The following is a 13,322-nucleotide window of genomic DNA, read 5'->3' as shown; positions in this document are numbered from 1 at the left end:
GCATTTACCAATTATTTTCATCCAAAGCAATTTTGCATTTATCGTTTGCTTTTTCTCAGTTCATGCATTCCCTGGAAATCAAACTCATCTTTATCCAAGCTCTACTGTTTGAGTAACAGGTTTAAGTCAGGAAGAGCATTGACGTGTGTGTTTGTGTGTTCGCTTGGCAGTGCCAGCTTGGCGTACTTCCTCTGGGAACAGGAAATGACCTGGCGAGAGTTTTGGGGTGGGGCTCGGCGTGTGACGACGACACGCAGTTACCGCAGATACTGGAGAAACTAGAGAGAGCCAGTACTAAGATGCTGGACAGGTCAGTGTGTGTTTGAAGTGACTGTCGCAGTCTGTTTCTGTCCTTCACAAACATTTAAACACCTTGATTTCTTCTAGATGGAGTATTATGGTATACGAGACCAAGTTACCACGGCAACACTCCAGCTCCACGGTAACAGAGGACTGTAGTGAGGACTCGGAGGTAACAGTGATCATGTTTAATGCTGCTGTGTGTGTATAAATAGACATTTTCTTAATTATATGTAATAGAAAAAAGCTTATAAACATGTCACGAGCACAATGCAAAAATACTGAATTCAAAATATAATGTTAATATAACAATAAAAGTTCATTTAAAAGTTATATTAAATTCTATAATAGTATAAATAGTTTAAATATATACTGTATACTTTAAAGTATGGTTGCATTATTAATCAGAATAAAACTGAATGTGCAGTTATTAATTATTCAATAATTATAACTAATCTCAAGGGATTAGTTGCGATTTAATTAAATAAATATATGCACTAAAATAAATTAATAAATAATTTAAAATATTTTAATTAAATATTTTAAGTTCACAGTTGTACTTTGAAAATTAAGGTATTATTATAATTTTAGTTTTACAGTAAAATATTACAATAATAATATTTTTATTTAGTAACAATAATAAAGATTTATTAAATAAAATAAAAGTATTATTAATTGTTCTCATAGTTATATTAATATATAATCACAAAACTAAAAACACTAAAACAAGCACAGAAAATCTAAATCTATTTTATAGATATTTTATTTTATTGCTGCCATTTTTGGCAATAAATTTGTATTATTAAATAATAAATTCAGAAGAATTAAAACTGTATTATTATTAATAAAATAAATTATTATTATTATTATTATTAAAAATATATTAATGTAGTTAAAACTGAATTTTGAAAAAAAAAAAAAAAAAAAGAATTTTATAGGGCCCTAAATGTGCCAAAATTGATTATTAAATTGTTGCACATGCATTTTGTTTTTTAAACTTTAATTAGACTATTAACTATGATAATTTCACAGTTGTAAAAAATATTTTTTTTTTATAGTTTTTGTTTTATATAAAATTTTTACAATGGAAATGTTTTATTTAATTTTATATTTAATGTATTACTAATAATAATTACGTAATAAAAACATTAATATTTACTGCTAGTTATATTAATATATAATCACTAAATGCTGGAGCAATTTGCTGCCCTAAAAACAAGCACAGCAAATCCAAAGCTATTTTATTTTATCTGATCTTTTATTTTATTTTATTTTCATAGTTGTATAAAATTAATACAAATAAAATAAGTTAGATATTTAATTTAATAATAGATATATAATTTAGTTAGATATTTTATTTAATAATAATAATCATATTAATATTAGTTATAATAATAACTATAATAAAAATAATAATATCTACTTAATAGTCATATTAATATGTAATCACATTTTTTTTTCAATTATAATGTTAGTCAAGGTTTCTTACACCATAAACAGTTGTAATTTAGTTTTTGATAACCTTTTTCCACTATTTATTTATTTACAATTAAATAATCAGTACATCATGTAGCACTTTCTGTTTCCTCTGTTTTGATTGGCTGTTCCACATTTCCTCTGTTCTGATTGGATGTTCTTTTTTTTCCCTCTCTTCTGATTGGCTGTTTTGTTTAAGGTGCAGCACATTCTGACCTATGAGGACTCAGTTGCTGCTCATCTCTCTAAAATCCTGACATCTGACCAGCACTCTGTGGTTATTTCCTCTGCCAAGTATGTACTGTATATGTGAGCATTTCTGTTCATGCGTATTCTTGCTGGTTGTTTATCTAAAATCGTGTTTTTCAGAGTCCTGTGTGAGACAGTAAAAGACTTTGTTGCAAAAGTTGGACGTGCTTACGAGAAAAACACTGAAAACTTAGAAGAATCAGAGGCCATGGCTAAAAAGGTCAGCTGTGATTGGCTGTTGGATGACTTGCTGTTTTATGATTGGCTGTTGGGAGTGTCCTGTGATTGGCTGAGTGACTCAGGATGTTTTTGTGTGCAGTGTTGTGTGCTTAAAGAGAAGTTGGACTCCTTACTGAAAACGCTTAATGATGAAGCTCAGGCCAGCAGTGTGATGTCTGCTCCGCCGCCCACCATCGCTGAGGAACAGGTGGATGGGGAGGGTGTGGTTCTGGCTCCGCCCACTGCCCCGCCCACAGTCACTGCTCCTTGTTCGCCTCGACCGCCTGCCGCCATCTTCAAACCCAGAGAGCAGCTGATGCTTCGTGCCAACAGTCTGAAGAAAGCCATCAGACAAATCATTGAACACACCGAGAAAGGTAGCGGTACTTTTGGAGGAAATGACATTAAATTAAATTGAATTCAATTGTTACATTTGTATGAATTCAATCATTTAGACATGCAGAAAAATGGAGTAACAAAATAAATGTAATTTAATTCAAATTACTAAATAATAATCATTATTATTATTATACATTACAATATTATAATAATAATAAAAAAAAAATATTTACTGTAGTCATATTAATATATAATCACGAAATTCTGAAGCAAATAAATAAAAAAATAAAAACATACACAGCAAATCCAAAGCTTTTTTAATTTAATTTATTTTATTTTACTTATTTTACTTTATTAACATATAATCATGGAATTCCGGAGCAATTTCCTGCCATAAAAACAAACACAGCAAATCCAAAGCTATTTAAATTTATTTTATTTTATTTTTCTAATTTTATTTTATTTTATTTTATTACCATATAATCACGAAATTCTGGAGCAATTTGCTGCTTATTTAATTTAATTTTATTTTATTTTATTTTATAATTTCACGGTTGTATAAAAGTAATACAAATAAAATTAAATCATTGTATTTTTTTTAGTTTAAATGGTTTAATATTAACATTTACTGTTCTAGTCATATTAATATATAATCACAAAATTCTAGAGCAATTTGCTGCCATAAAAACAAACACAGCAAATCCATAGCTATTTTTATTTATTTATTTATTTATTTTGTTTTGTTTTGTTTCATTTCATTTCATTTCATTTATTTTATTTTATTTTATTTTATTTTATTTTTTTTTTTATTTTTTTTTAAATCATGAAATTCCGGAGCAATTTGCTTCCATAAAACAATCAGCAAATCCAAAGCTATTTTATTTTATTTTATTTTATTTTATTTCATTTTATTTTATTATTTTATTTTATTTCATTTCATTTTATTTATTTTATTTTTTATTTTTTTTAAATCATGAAATTCCGGAGCAATTTGCTGCTATAAAAACAAAGACAGCAAATCCAAAGCTATTTTATTTTATTTATTTATGTTTTATTAATTTTTTTTTTTATTAACAAATAATCACGAAATTCTGGTGCAATTTGCTGCTATAAAAACAAACACATCAAATTTTATTTGTTTTTCAAATTTTATTTTATTTTATTTTATTTTATTTTTCTAATTTTATTTTATTTTCTAATTTCACAGTTGTGTAAAATGAATACAAATTAAATTATTATTATATTTTTTTGTTTTACATTGAAGTTTTAATTTTAAATGGTTTAATATTAACATTTACTGTTCTAGTCTTATTAATACATAATCACAAAATTCTAGAGCAATTTGCTGCCATAAAAACAAACCAAAGCTAATAAAGCAAATCCAAAGCCATTTTACATACATTTTACATATTTAATTTTTTACATTAAGAATTATATCGATACGTAAAGATGTAAATATTATGTAATAATTATGTATTAAGTAATTAAAATTATTCATTTAAATAATTAACTTTTGAATTATATATATATTTTTTATATTTTTACGTTTGTATAAAATTAATTCTAGTTCAAAACTAAAGATTTCACATGTATGTGATCTCGTCTTTCAGCGGTGGATGAACAGAACGCTCAAACAGAGGTGGGTTTGCCTACACTCCCGGCGGAGGAAGAAGAAGAGGACGATGGTTCAGAAACATTATCCCTACAGTCTTCATACAGTAACAGAGCGAGAGCCAGCAGACGAGGTGAGACGCTTCAAACGCATACAGACACGTTAGTAAAACACATCTACACACGTTTACTAATTTTCTTTGTCTACCTCAGCGTCTAAGACTCCATGCGAGAAGCTCATCAGTAAAGGAAGCCTGTCCATTGGCAGCTCTGCCTCACTTCCTGCTCAGACGGGAAGTAGAGAGAACATGCCCATGCTGAACTCTAAAATCCTCTACCCAAGTAAGAGCAGCAGTCTTTATAGAAGGGAATGGCAGAGGTTTTGCTGTTGGTCAGAGGCTCATGTTGTGTGTTTGTGTGTGCAGGTCTCAGAGCAGGTGTTTCAGGCTCTTTCAGTGGTTCGGTGATCACCAGGCTGTTGGTCAGCGCTGATCCTTTCAGCTGTGATCCGGAGAACTTGTGAGTTGTTGTTTCTGTTTGTTTGACTGTCAGCTGATGAATTTTAGGGCAGAAGCTGATGGGAAAGTGCCTCTCTGTGTTTCAGGGATCTGTACACAGAGAAATGTGTGATGAATAATTATTTCGGGATCGGTCTGGATGCCAAAATCTCTCTGGACTTCAACAACAAACGTGACGAGCATCCAGAGAAATGCAGGTACGTGAAAACATCAAATATATCGTCACAAACACTTTTGAAAGTGTCTTTTGCTCACCAAGGTTGCAGTAAAAACATGAAAATTATGAAATATTTTTACAATTTCAAATAACTGTTTTCTATGTGAATATATTGTCAAATGTAATTTATTTCTGTGATCAAAGCTGAATTTTCAGCATCATTGCTGCAGTCTTCAGTGTCACATGATCCTTTAGAAATCATTCTAACATTCTAATAGCTGATTTGCTGCTCATTAAAATTATTATTGTTTTAAAATGAGTAAAATAAAATAAAGATAAAAATGTCTTCTGTCAATAAAATACATATATAGTAATAGTAAAATACAATTTTGATAAACCATTTAATTTTTTTTTTTTTAGAATTTTCAGAATTATTTGTAAACTAAAATAAAGATATAAATGTCTTCTGTCAATAAAATACATATATAGTAATAGTAAAATACAATTTTGATAAACCATTTAATTTTTTTTTTTTTTTTAGAATTTTCAGAATTATTTGTAAAATAAAATAAAGATATAAATGTCATCTGTCAATAAAATACATATATAGTAATAGTAAAATACAATTTTGATAAACCATTTAATTTTTTTTTTTTTTTTTAGAATTTTCAGAATTATTTGAATAGAAAGTTCAAAAGAACTGCATTTATTTGAAACATAATTTTTTTTAACATTCTAAATATCTTTTCTGACTCTTTTGATCTATTTAATGGATGTTTGCTGAATAAAAGTATCATTTCTTTAAAAAATAGCACACATGTACCGATCCCTAAATTTGTAAATGGTAGTGTAAATGTATATACAAAATATAAATTATTATTATTATTTATTTTTTTAATTGCAGTATAAGAAACTGCTAGATTTACAAAGGCAATTGTTGAAGAAATAAATAATACATTAAATGTATTATTGTGTTTCTGTAGTATTATAGTGCATTCTCATAAATCTTTGTTTGAAGCTTATTTTAAAAAAATAAATAAATGCTTATTAACATAAAACTATAATAACTGCTATAAAAGTGCATATAACTGTATTTATTATGAAAGAATAATGTGTGTTTTAGACTTCTATACTGGTAGAAATTAAACCATTAACAGTTCATGTTTAAAGCATTTTTCTGAAGATTTTTTTTTAAACATGCAGAAATATTAAATATATTTTACAAGAGAAGGTGAAAGTAAATGATGTCTTAATTTCTAATTTACATTTTTGTTTTAACATTTTTATTTTATTTTTGCGTTGAATGTGAGCGAAATAATTTAAACATTTCGAAAATATTTTACAATTTTGTTTTAATTATTACATTTTTTTTAATCTCTATATTTTAATATATGTTGTATAACATGCTATATAATAGGTATAATGCAACATTTACTTCTGACCCAAAGAAAATTCAATCAAATTAGATTTTTTTTGCCCTCTGTTTAAAAAAGTTTGGGTCTTGATGAAAGGAGACCTTAGAGGTTAGGATGTAAAATGTGACCCTGGACCACAAAACCAGTCATAAGGTTACATTTTACAAAACTGAGATGTTTACATCATATGAAAGCTCAATCAATAAGCTTTCTATTGATGTATGGTTTGTTAGGATAGGACAATATTTGGCCGAGATACATCTATTTGAAAATCTGGAATCTAAGGATGCAAAAAAATCAAAATACTGAGAAAATCACTTTTAAAGTTGTACAAATTAGGTTCTTAACAATGCATATTACTAATCAAAAATTACTTTTTGATATGTTTACAGTAGGAATTTTACAGAAATCTTCATGGAACATGATCTTTACTTAATTTCCTAATGATTTTTGGCATAAAAGAAAAATCAATAATTTTGACCCATGCAATGTATTTTGGGCTATTGCTACAAATATACCCCAGCGACTTAAGACTGGTTTTGTGGTCCAGGGTCACAAATATTTGTAACCTGATAGAAAAATATGGAAGTCTACGATGGAATTAAATCATTCATATAAGTCTATGTGTGTGTGTTTAGGAGTCGCACTAAAAACATGATGTGGTATGGGGTCCTGGGAACCAAAGAACTTCTGCACAGAACGTATAAGAACCTGGAACAGAGAGTTCTGCTGGAGGTCAGTCTGTGTGTGTGTGTGTGTGTGTGTGTGTATTTGTACCTATTTAACCATATTTTGGGGACAATTTGTACCCAAAAGTCAGCAAAACCTGATAAAATCTCCAAAAACCTCCCTTTGGGGATGTCCTCATTTGTAAAAATGGTATAAAAATAAAGTAAACAAAGTTTTATTGAACTTATAAAAATGCAGAAAGTTTTCTGTGAGGGTTAGAGATAGGCTTAGGTTCTAAAATGTGTGGAAGTCTATGTAATATCCCCATTTAGATAAGTGCTAAGTGTGTGTGTGTGTGTATGTACATGTTATAAGGTTAATCATATCTGACCTCTGTGTTTATAGTGTGACGGGAGGCCAATTCCTCTTCCCAGTCTCCAGGGAATTGCTGTGTTGAATATTCCCAGTTACGCAGGAGGAACAAACTTCTGGGGCGGAACTAAAGAGGATGATGTATGTTTGTACCACAACTTCCTGTGTGTTTAAGTGTGTGAAATATGGAAATGCTTGTTATGAAATGTGTGTTTGTTTCCAGACATTCACGGCGCCGTCGTTTGATGATAAGATCCTGGAGGTGGTGGCTGTGTTCGGCAGCATGCAGATGGCTGTTTCTAGAGTTATCAATCTACAACACCACCGTATCGCACAGGTACAAACACGCTTTGAATTACACACACATTCACCAAGGTTGCATTTATTTGATCCCAAATTGAGTAAAAACACAACTGGAGCAGCACAACTGTTTTCAACATTGATAATAATCAGAAATGTTTCTGATTATTGAACCAAATTTTCCGCTTCTGATTATTTAAGCAAAATAATTTTATTTCAAGCAGACAACTATATTATTGCACTGCAAAAAATGCTTATCTAGCTTAGATTTTTTTGTCTTGTTTCCAGCCAAAATATCTAAAAATTCTTAAATCAAGAAGGGTTTTCTAGATGAGTAAAAATTCCTGTCTTGTTTTCAGAAAAAAAAAGTCAAAATTAAGTGCATTTTTGCTTGAAGCAAGCAAAATTATCTGCCAATGGGGTAAGAAAAATAATCTTGTTTTCTGTTTGAAAAAAGTTTTTTTTTCTTACCCCATTGGCAGATTTTTTGGCTTGTTTTAAGCAAAAACTCACTTAATTTTGAGTTGTTTTTTCTGAAAACAAGACAATCATTTTTACTTGTCTAGAAAATACTTCTTGATTTAAGAATTTTTAGATATTTTGGCTGAAAACAAGACAAAAAAGCTAAGTAAGAAAAGCATTTTTTGCAGTGTGTGCTTACCCATTTGTAGATTATTTAGCATGTTTCAATTAAAAACTCACTTTTAACTAATAATTTTTGCTTTCCTAGAAAATCCTTCTAGATTTAAGACTATTTTGGCTTGAAACAACTACACTGTAAAAAGCTTCTTACTTTTCCAAGTAAGAAAAGCATTTTTTTTTTCAGTGTAATAGTTTCCAGACAAAATATCTAAAATTTCTTAAATCAGGAAGGATTTTCTAGACAAGTAAAAATTGTCTTGTTTTCAGTAAAAAAAAGTCAAAATTAAGTGATTTTAGAATAGGCTAAGTAATCTACCAGTGAGATAAGTAAAATAATCTTTTGCTTGTTTTAAGCAAAAACTCACTTAATTTTGACTTATTTTTTCTGAAAACAATTTTAGCTTGTCTAGAAAATCATCTTAATTTAAGAGGTTTTAGATTTTTTGGCTGGAAACAAGACAAAAATTCTAAGTAAGAAAAGCATTTTTTTGCAGTGTTGTAGTAACACTTTGCATGTGCGTCACTTTATTTTTGCCATTTTGTTTAATTAGTATATTTTTATTTGTCTATTTATCTTTTTTTTTTTTAGAATTTGAAAGAGAAGATATTGTTTGATAAGTGAGATCAAAAAGTAGTGCTTGAAAAGTAGTTTGAATTAAGTTTTAGAGTATCTGTAGGAACCCTATTTTTTTATTTATTTATTTATTTTTTAATACAAGGACAATGCATATTAACATGACAAGTCAAAATATGCCAGAGTTAGCCAAAAGGCTAATTTTCATCTGCAGTCCTAGGCCAGATGTACAACAGGCAACCTAAAAATACAATGCAAATACAACAATTTAATCAAAACATAACATAATTCAACAAACCCTACAATTTCCAAAAGCAACACAAAAGAGAGGGGAAAAAAAATTAATGTTGACATATTTGAATGCTAAAAAGCCAAGTTTTTAAAAAAGAACGAAATTCATTATAACTATTTAATTCTCTAACTGACGTTGGGATGTCATTCCATTCTTTCGAGGCTTTAATCGAGAAGGCAGACTGACTAAAAGCAGTTTTCCTGAAATTAATAACACAGTCCCTTTTAAATGTTCCTCTAGTGAGACGACTGTTTTCTGATCTTAAACTCAGAAACTCACTAAGAGGTGGTGGGCCCAGACCATTAAGAATTTTATAAGCTAAACAGCCGTTTGAAAACTTAACCAAGTTTTCCCAACTCAACAGATTATATTTTGATAAAATCTTACAATTAAGTCTGGAGTAATAATGCTGAAAATTCAGCTTTGATCACAGAAATAAATTACATTTTAACAGATATTCACATGGAAAACAGTTATTTGTAATTGTAAAAATATTTCATAATTTTTACCATGTTTGTAATCAATTAAATGCGGCCTTGGAGAGCAGAAAATACTTTTTTCAAAAACATAAAAAATCTTAATTATTCTAAATTAGAACTTTCCATAGACTTATTGTTAGAACTGTGTAACCATATGTGTGTGTGTCTCATCAGTGTCGAACAGTGAAGATCACCATTCTGGGAGATGAAGGTGTACCTGTGCAGGTGGATGGAGAGGCCTGGATCCAACCACCTGGATACATCCGGATCCTCCACAAGAACCGCACACAAACCCTCACTAGAGACCGGGTCAGTGCCACACAAACAGCATTATGAGAACTGGAGGTGCAGTTCTGGGATAAGTCAAACACAACTCACATATGGCTGTTTTGCAGGCGTTTGAGAACACTTTAAAGTCATGGGAGGATAAACAGAGAGGAGAGATTCCACGGCTGGTTTCCCAGCATGCATCACAGCCAGAGATCGTTTCTGAAGAGGAGACCTCTCAGATCAGCCTGTTCGGACAGGCGGCCGGTGCACTTATACACAGGTACATGGATTTTAACTTCTGTGAGGTACAAAATGTTTGGGCTCTGTATGATTTTTAGTATTTTTTTAGTGCAAGGATGCATTCAGTTGTTCAAAAGTGACAGTGAAGTTCTTTTGTATGAAAGCCTGTTTCCACCACTGAATAAAGAGTAAAAAATCTCACAAAAAGATTTTTTTTTTTTTCTTGGACTTTCGAGTTTACATCTTACAGTTCTGATTTTTTTTTCTCAGAACTCTGAGATATAAATGCACCATTGTGAGAAATAAAGTCAGAATTGCAAGATATAAACTGTGAACAAACATATCAGTATTTTTTTTCTCCTCAGAACTGAACTTTATAACTCATAATTGCGAGAAAAAAGTCAGAATTGCGAGTTTATATCATGCAAATGCAACTTTATTTCTCAGAATTGTGAGTTTATTTCACGCAAATGCAACTTTATAACTCAGAATATCACAATTCTGTCTTCATTTCTCAGAATTTCAAGTTTATATCTCGGAATTCTGAATTTATAACTCACAGTTGTGACTTTATATCATGCAATTGCAACTATTTCTCAGAACGGTGAGTTTATATCATGCAACTCTGACTTTATAACTTGCAATTATGAGTTTATATCACGCAATTGCAACTATTTCTCAGAATTGTGAGTTTATATCATGCAAATGCAACTTAATTTCTCAGAATTGTGAGTTTATTTCACGCAAATGCAACTTTATAACTCAGAATTGCACATTTATATCACAATTCTGTCTTCATTTCTCAGAATTACAAGTTTATATCTCGGAATTCTGAATTTACAACTCGCAATTGTTACTTTATATCATGCAATTGCAACTATTTCTCAGAACGGTGAGTTTATATCATGCAATTTTGACTTTATAACTTGAAATTATGAGTTTATATGACGTAATTGCAACTATTTCTCAGAATTGTGAGTTTATATCACACAATTCTGACTTTATAACTCGCAATTGTGAGTTTATATCATCCAATTCTCTCTTTATATCATGCAATTGCAACTATTTCCCAGAATTGTGAGTTTATTTCATGCAAATGCAACTTTATAACTCAGAATTGCACGTTTATATCACAATTCTGTCTTCATTTCTCAGAATTACAAGTTTATATCTCGGAATTCTGAATTTATAACTCACAATTGTGACTATATCATCCAATTCTCACTTTATAACATGCAGTTGCAAGTTTATATCACGCAATTGCAACTATTTCTCAGAACGGTGAGTTTATATCATGCAATTCTGACTTTATAACTCGCAATTGTGAGTTTATATCACACAATTCTTACTTTATGTCATGCAATTCTAACTTTGTATCATGCAATTGTGAGTTAATATCACGCAATTGCAACTATATTTCTCAGAATTGCGATTTACTCGACTTTTGAGCTTATGTCAAAGCAATATTTTACTTTTGAATTTTCTATTCATCAAAGAATCCTGAAAAATAAATTGTATCACAGTTTCCACTAAAATATTAGCAATTTTTAGCAAATCAGAATATAATGTGACACTGAAGACTGCAGTAATGATGCTAAAAATTCTGATTTGCTTCATAGAAATAAATTACATTTTAACATATATTCAAATAGTGAACGGTTATTTTAAGTTGCAATAATATTTAAATATTTTTGTGTTTAGTATCAGGGAAGTGGCGCAGTCTCATCACACTATCGAGCAGGAATTGGCTCATGCGGTCAACGCCAGCTCGAAAGCCATGGATCTGGTGTACGCCAACTCCAAAAGCAGCGGGGTGAGTTAGTGTATGAATAACTGGTGCTGAATTGCTCTAGTTTGGTTCATAAAGGTATCTTCATAACATCCTTGACATGTGGTGTGTGTTTGTAGGGTTTGACCTGTAATGTGGTGATGGAGATGGTCAGTAATGTCAAAGCTCTGCACAGTGAGACTGAACTGCTGCTCGCGGGAAAGATGTGCCTGGTGAGTAAATCATACCGAGAAATGAGCCTGTTTACTGTATCAGAAATAATATTTGCAAGAAAAAATGTATGTGAGAAATCACTCAACATGATAGCTGATGGAATGAAACCTTTCCATCATCTTTCAAAGCCAATTGCCTTTTTGATAAATTAATGTTTATGGGGAACTTGCATGCTTTTGACTAGAAAGTAGCAAAAACTTTTAAAAAGCATTGTTGTTATTTGAAATAAAGCTGAAATAAAATTTTAATATTAGAGAAAAAACTAATATATAAAAAACACACAAAGATGAGTAAAAATATGTTTAAGGTGATCTACTAAAATGAATATAAAAAAAAAAAGTGTGTACTGTATACTACATGTTTTATGTTTGGTATTCACTTATCTTCCAGTTATTAAAAAATGTGAAGAAAAAAAATTGTAAAATTTGATTTAAATAAATAAAAGTAATTTTAAATAAATAAATACATACATACATACCCAACTAACCAGGGTTAAACCAATTTAAAACAATTATAACTTGAAATAAAATAAACGTTAACTGACATAATTTACTTATAAAACGTTACTATATGAAATATTAAAATTTTACATATATATATCACGCTTAATTTTATTTCAGCTAAATGCCACGGCATTCTTGTTTAGTTTGAGTTTTAATATATAAAACAAAAATTACAGTAAAAGTACATTTTAAAAACTCTAATTCAAATTATTAAGGAAAACAACAATACTATATCAATATATAAATAACAGTTTATCTAACAGTATAGTATTATAGTTTACTGTACTTTTAATTTAGCAAGTGACATCTTGAAAAATAAAAAAGTGAAAAAGTGAAAAATAAAAAAGTCACGTCAAATATTAATTATTTAAAAAAAAAAATACAATATATTTTTTATTTGATTTGTTTCGTTTTTCAAGTACTAATTGTGCATAGGATGAAGTTAAGAGCATGGACAAAATCAAATGTTTTTTCTTAAAAACAAACTGAGAATCATTCCTTGGCACAAAAAAAAAAAAAAAATATATATATATATATATAAAATATATATAAAAATTATTGAAATATATCACAATTATTATTATATTAAATATAAAAAAATTATTGAAATATATCAAAATTATTGATTTTTCTTTTATGCCAAAAATCATTAAGAAATTAAGTAAAGATCATGTTCCATGAAGATTTTTTGTAAA

At 29.4% G+C, this 13,322-nt stretch overlaps 1 protein-coding gene across 1 annotated transcript in view; it reads left to right on the top strand.

Moving 5' to 3' along the window:
- Positions 1 to 13,322, top strand: part of LOC141315876 (diacylglycerol kinase delta-like) — a 50,721-nt gene that overhangs the window by 29,652 nt on the left and 7,747 nt on the right. Inside the window, exons 10-25 of the mRNA XM_073832717.1 lie at positions 171 to 310; positions 388 to 472; positions 1,976 to 2,070; positions 2,146 to 2,245; positions 2,345 to 2,621; positions 4,194 to 4,328; positions 4,408 to 4,536; positions 4,620 to 4,713; positions 4,799 to 4,909; positions 6,923 to 7,019; positions 7,359 to 7,466; positions 7,549 to 7,662; positions 9,787 to 9,921; positions 10,008 to 10,162; positions 11,824 to 11,935; positions 12,031 to 12,123. Coding sequence (XP_073688818.1) covers positions 171 to 310; positions 388 to 472; positions 1,976 to 2,070; positions 2,146 to 2,245; positions 2,345 to 2,621; positions 4,194 to 4,328; positions 4,408 to 4,536; positions 4,620 to 4,713; positions 4,799 to 4,909; positions 6,923 to 7,019; positions 7,359 to 7,466; positions 7,549 to 7,662; positions 9,787 to 9,921; positions 10,008 to 10,162; positions 11,824 to 11,935; positions 12,031 to 12,123 — 1,980 coding nt within the window. The remainder of the gene's footprint in view (positions 1 to 170; positions 311 to 387; positions 473 to 1,975; positions 2,071 to 2,145; positions 2,246 to 2,344; positions 2,622 to 4,193; positions 4,329 to 4,407; positions 4,537 to 4,619; positions 4,714 to 4,798; positions 4,910 to 6,922; positions 7,020 to 7,358; positions 7,467 to 7,548; positions 7,663 to 9,786; positions 9,922 to 10,007; positions 10,163 to 11,823; positions 11,936 to 12,030; positions 12,124 to 13,322) is intronic.

This window comes from Garra rufa, unplaced genomic scaffold, assembly GCF_049309525.1.
Source record: "Garra rufa unplaced genomic scaffold, GarRuf1.0 hap1_unplaced_040, whole genome shotgun sequence".
NCBI classification, from domain to species: Eukaryota; Metazoa; Chordata; class Actinopteri; order Cypriniformes; family Cyprinidae; genus Garra; species Garra rufa.
The sequence above is the reverse complement of the archived record's forward strand: the minus strand, read 5'-3'. Positions and strand labels throughout refer to the sequence as shown.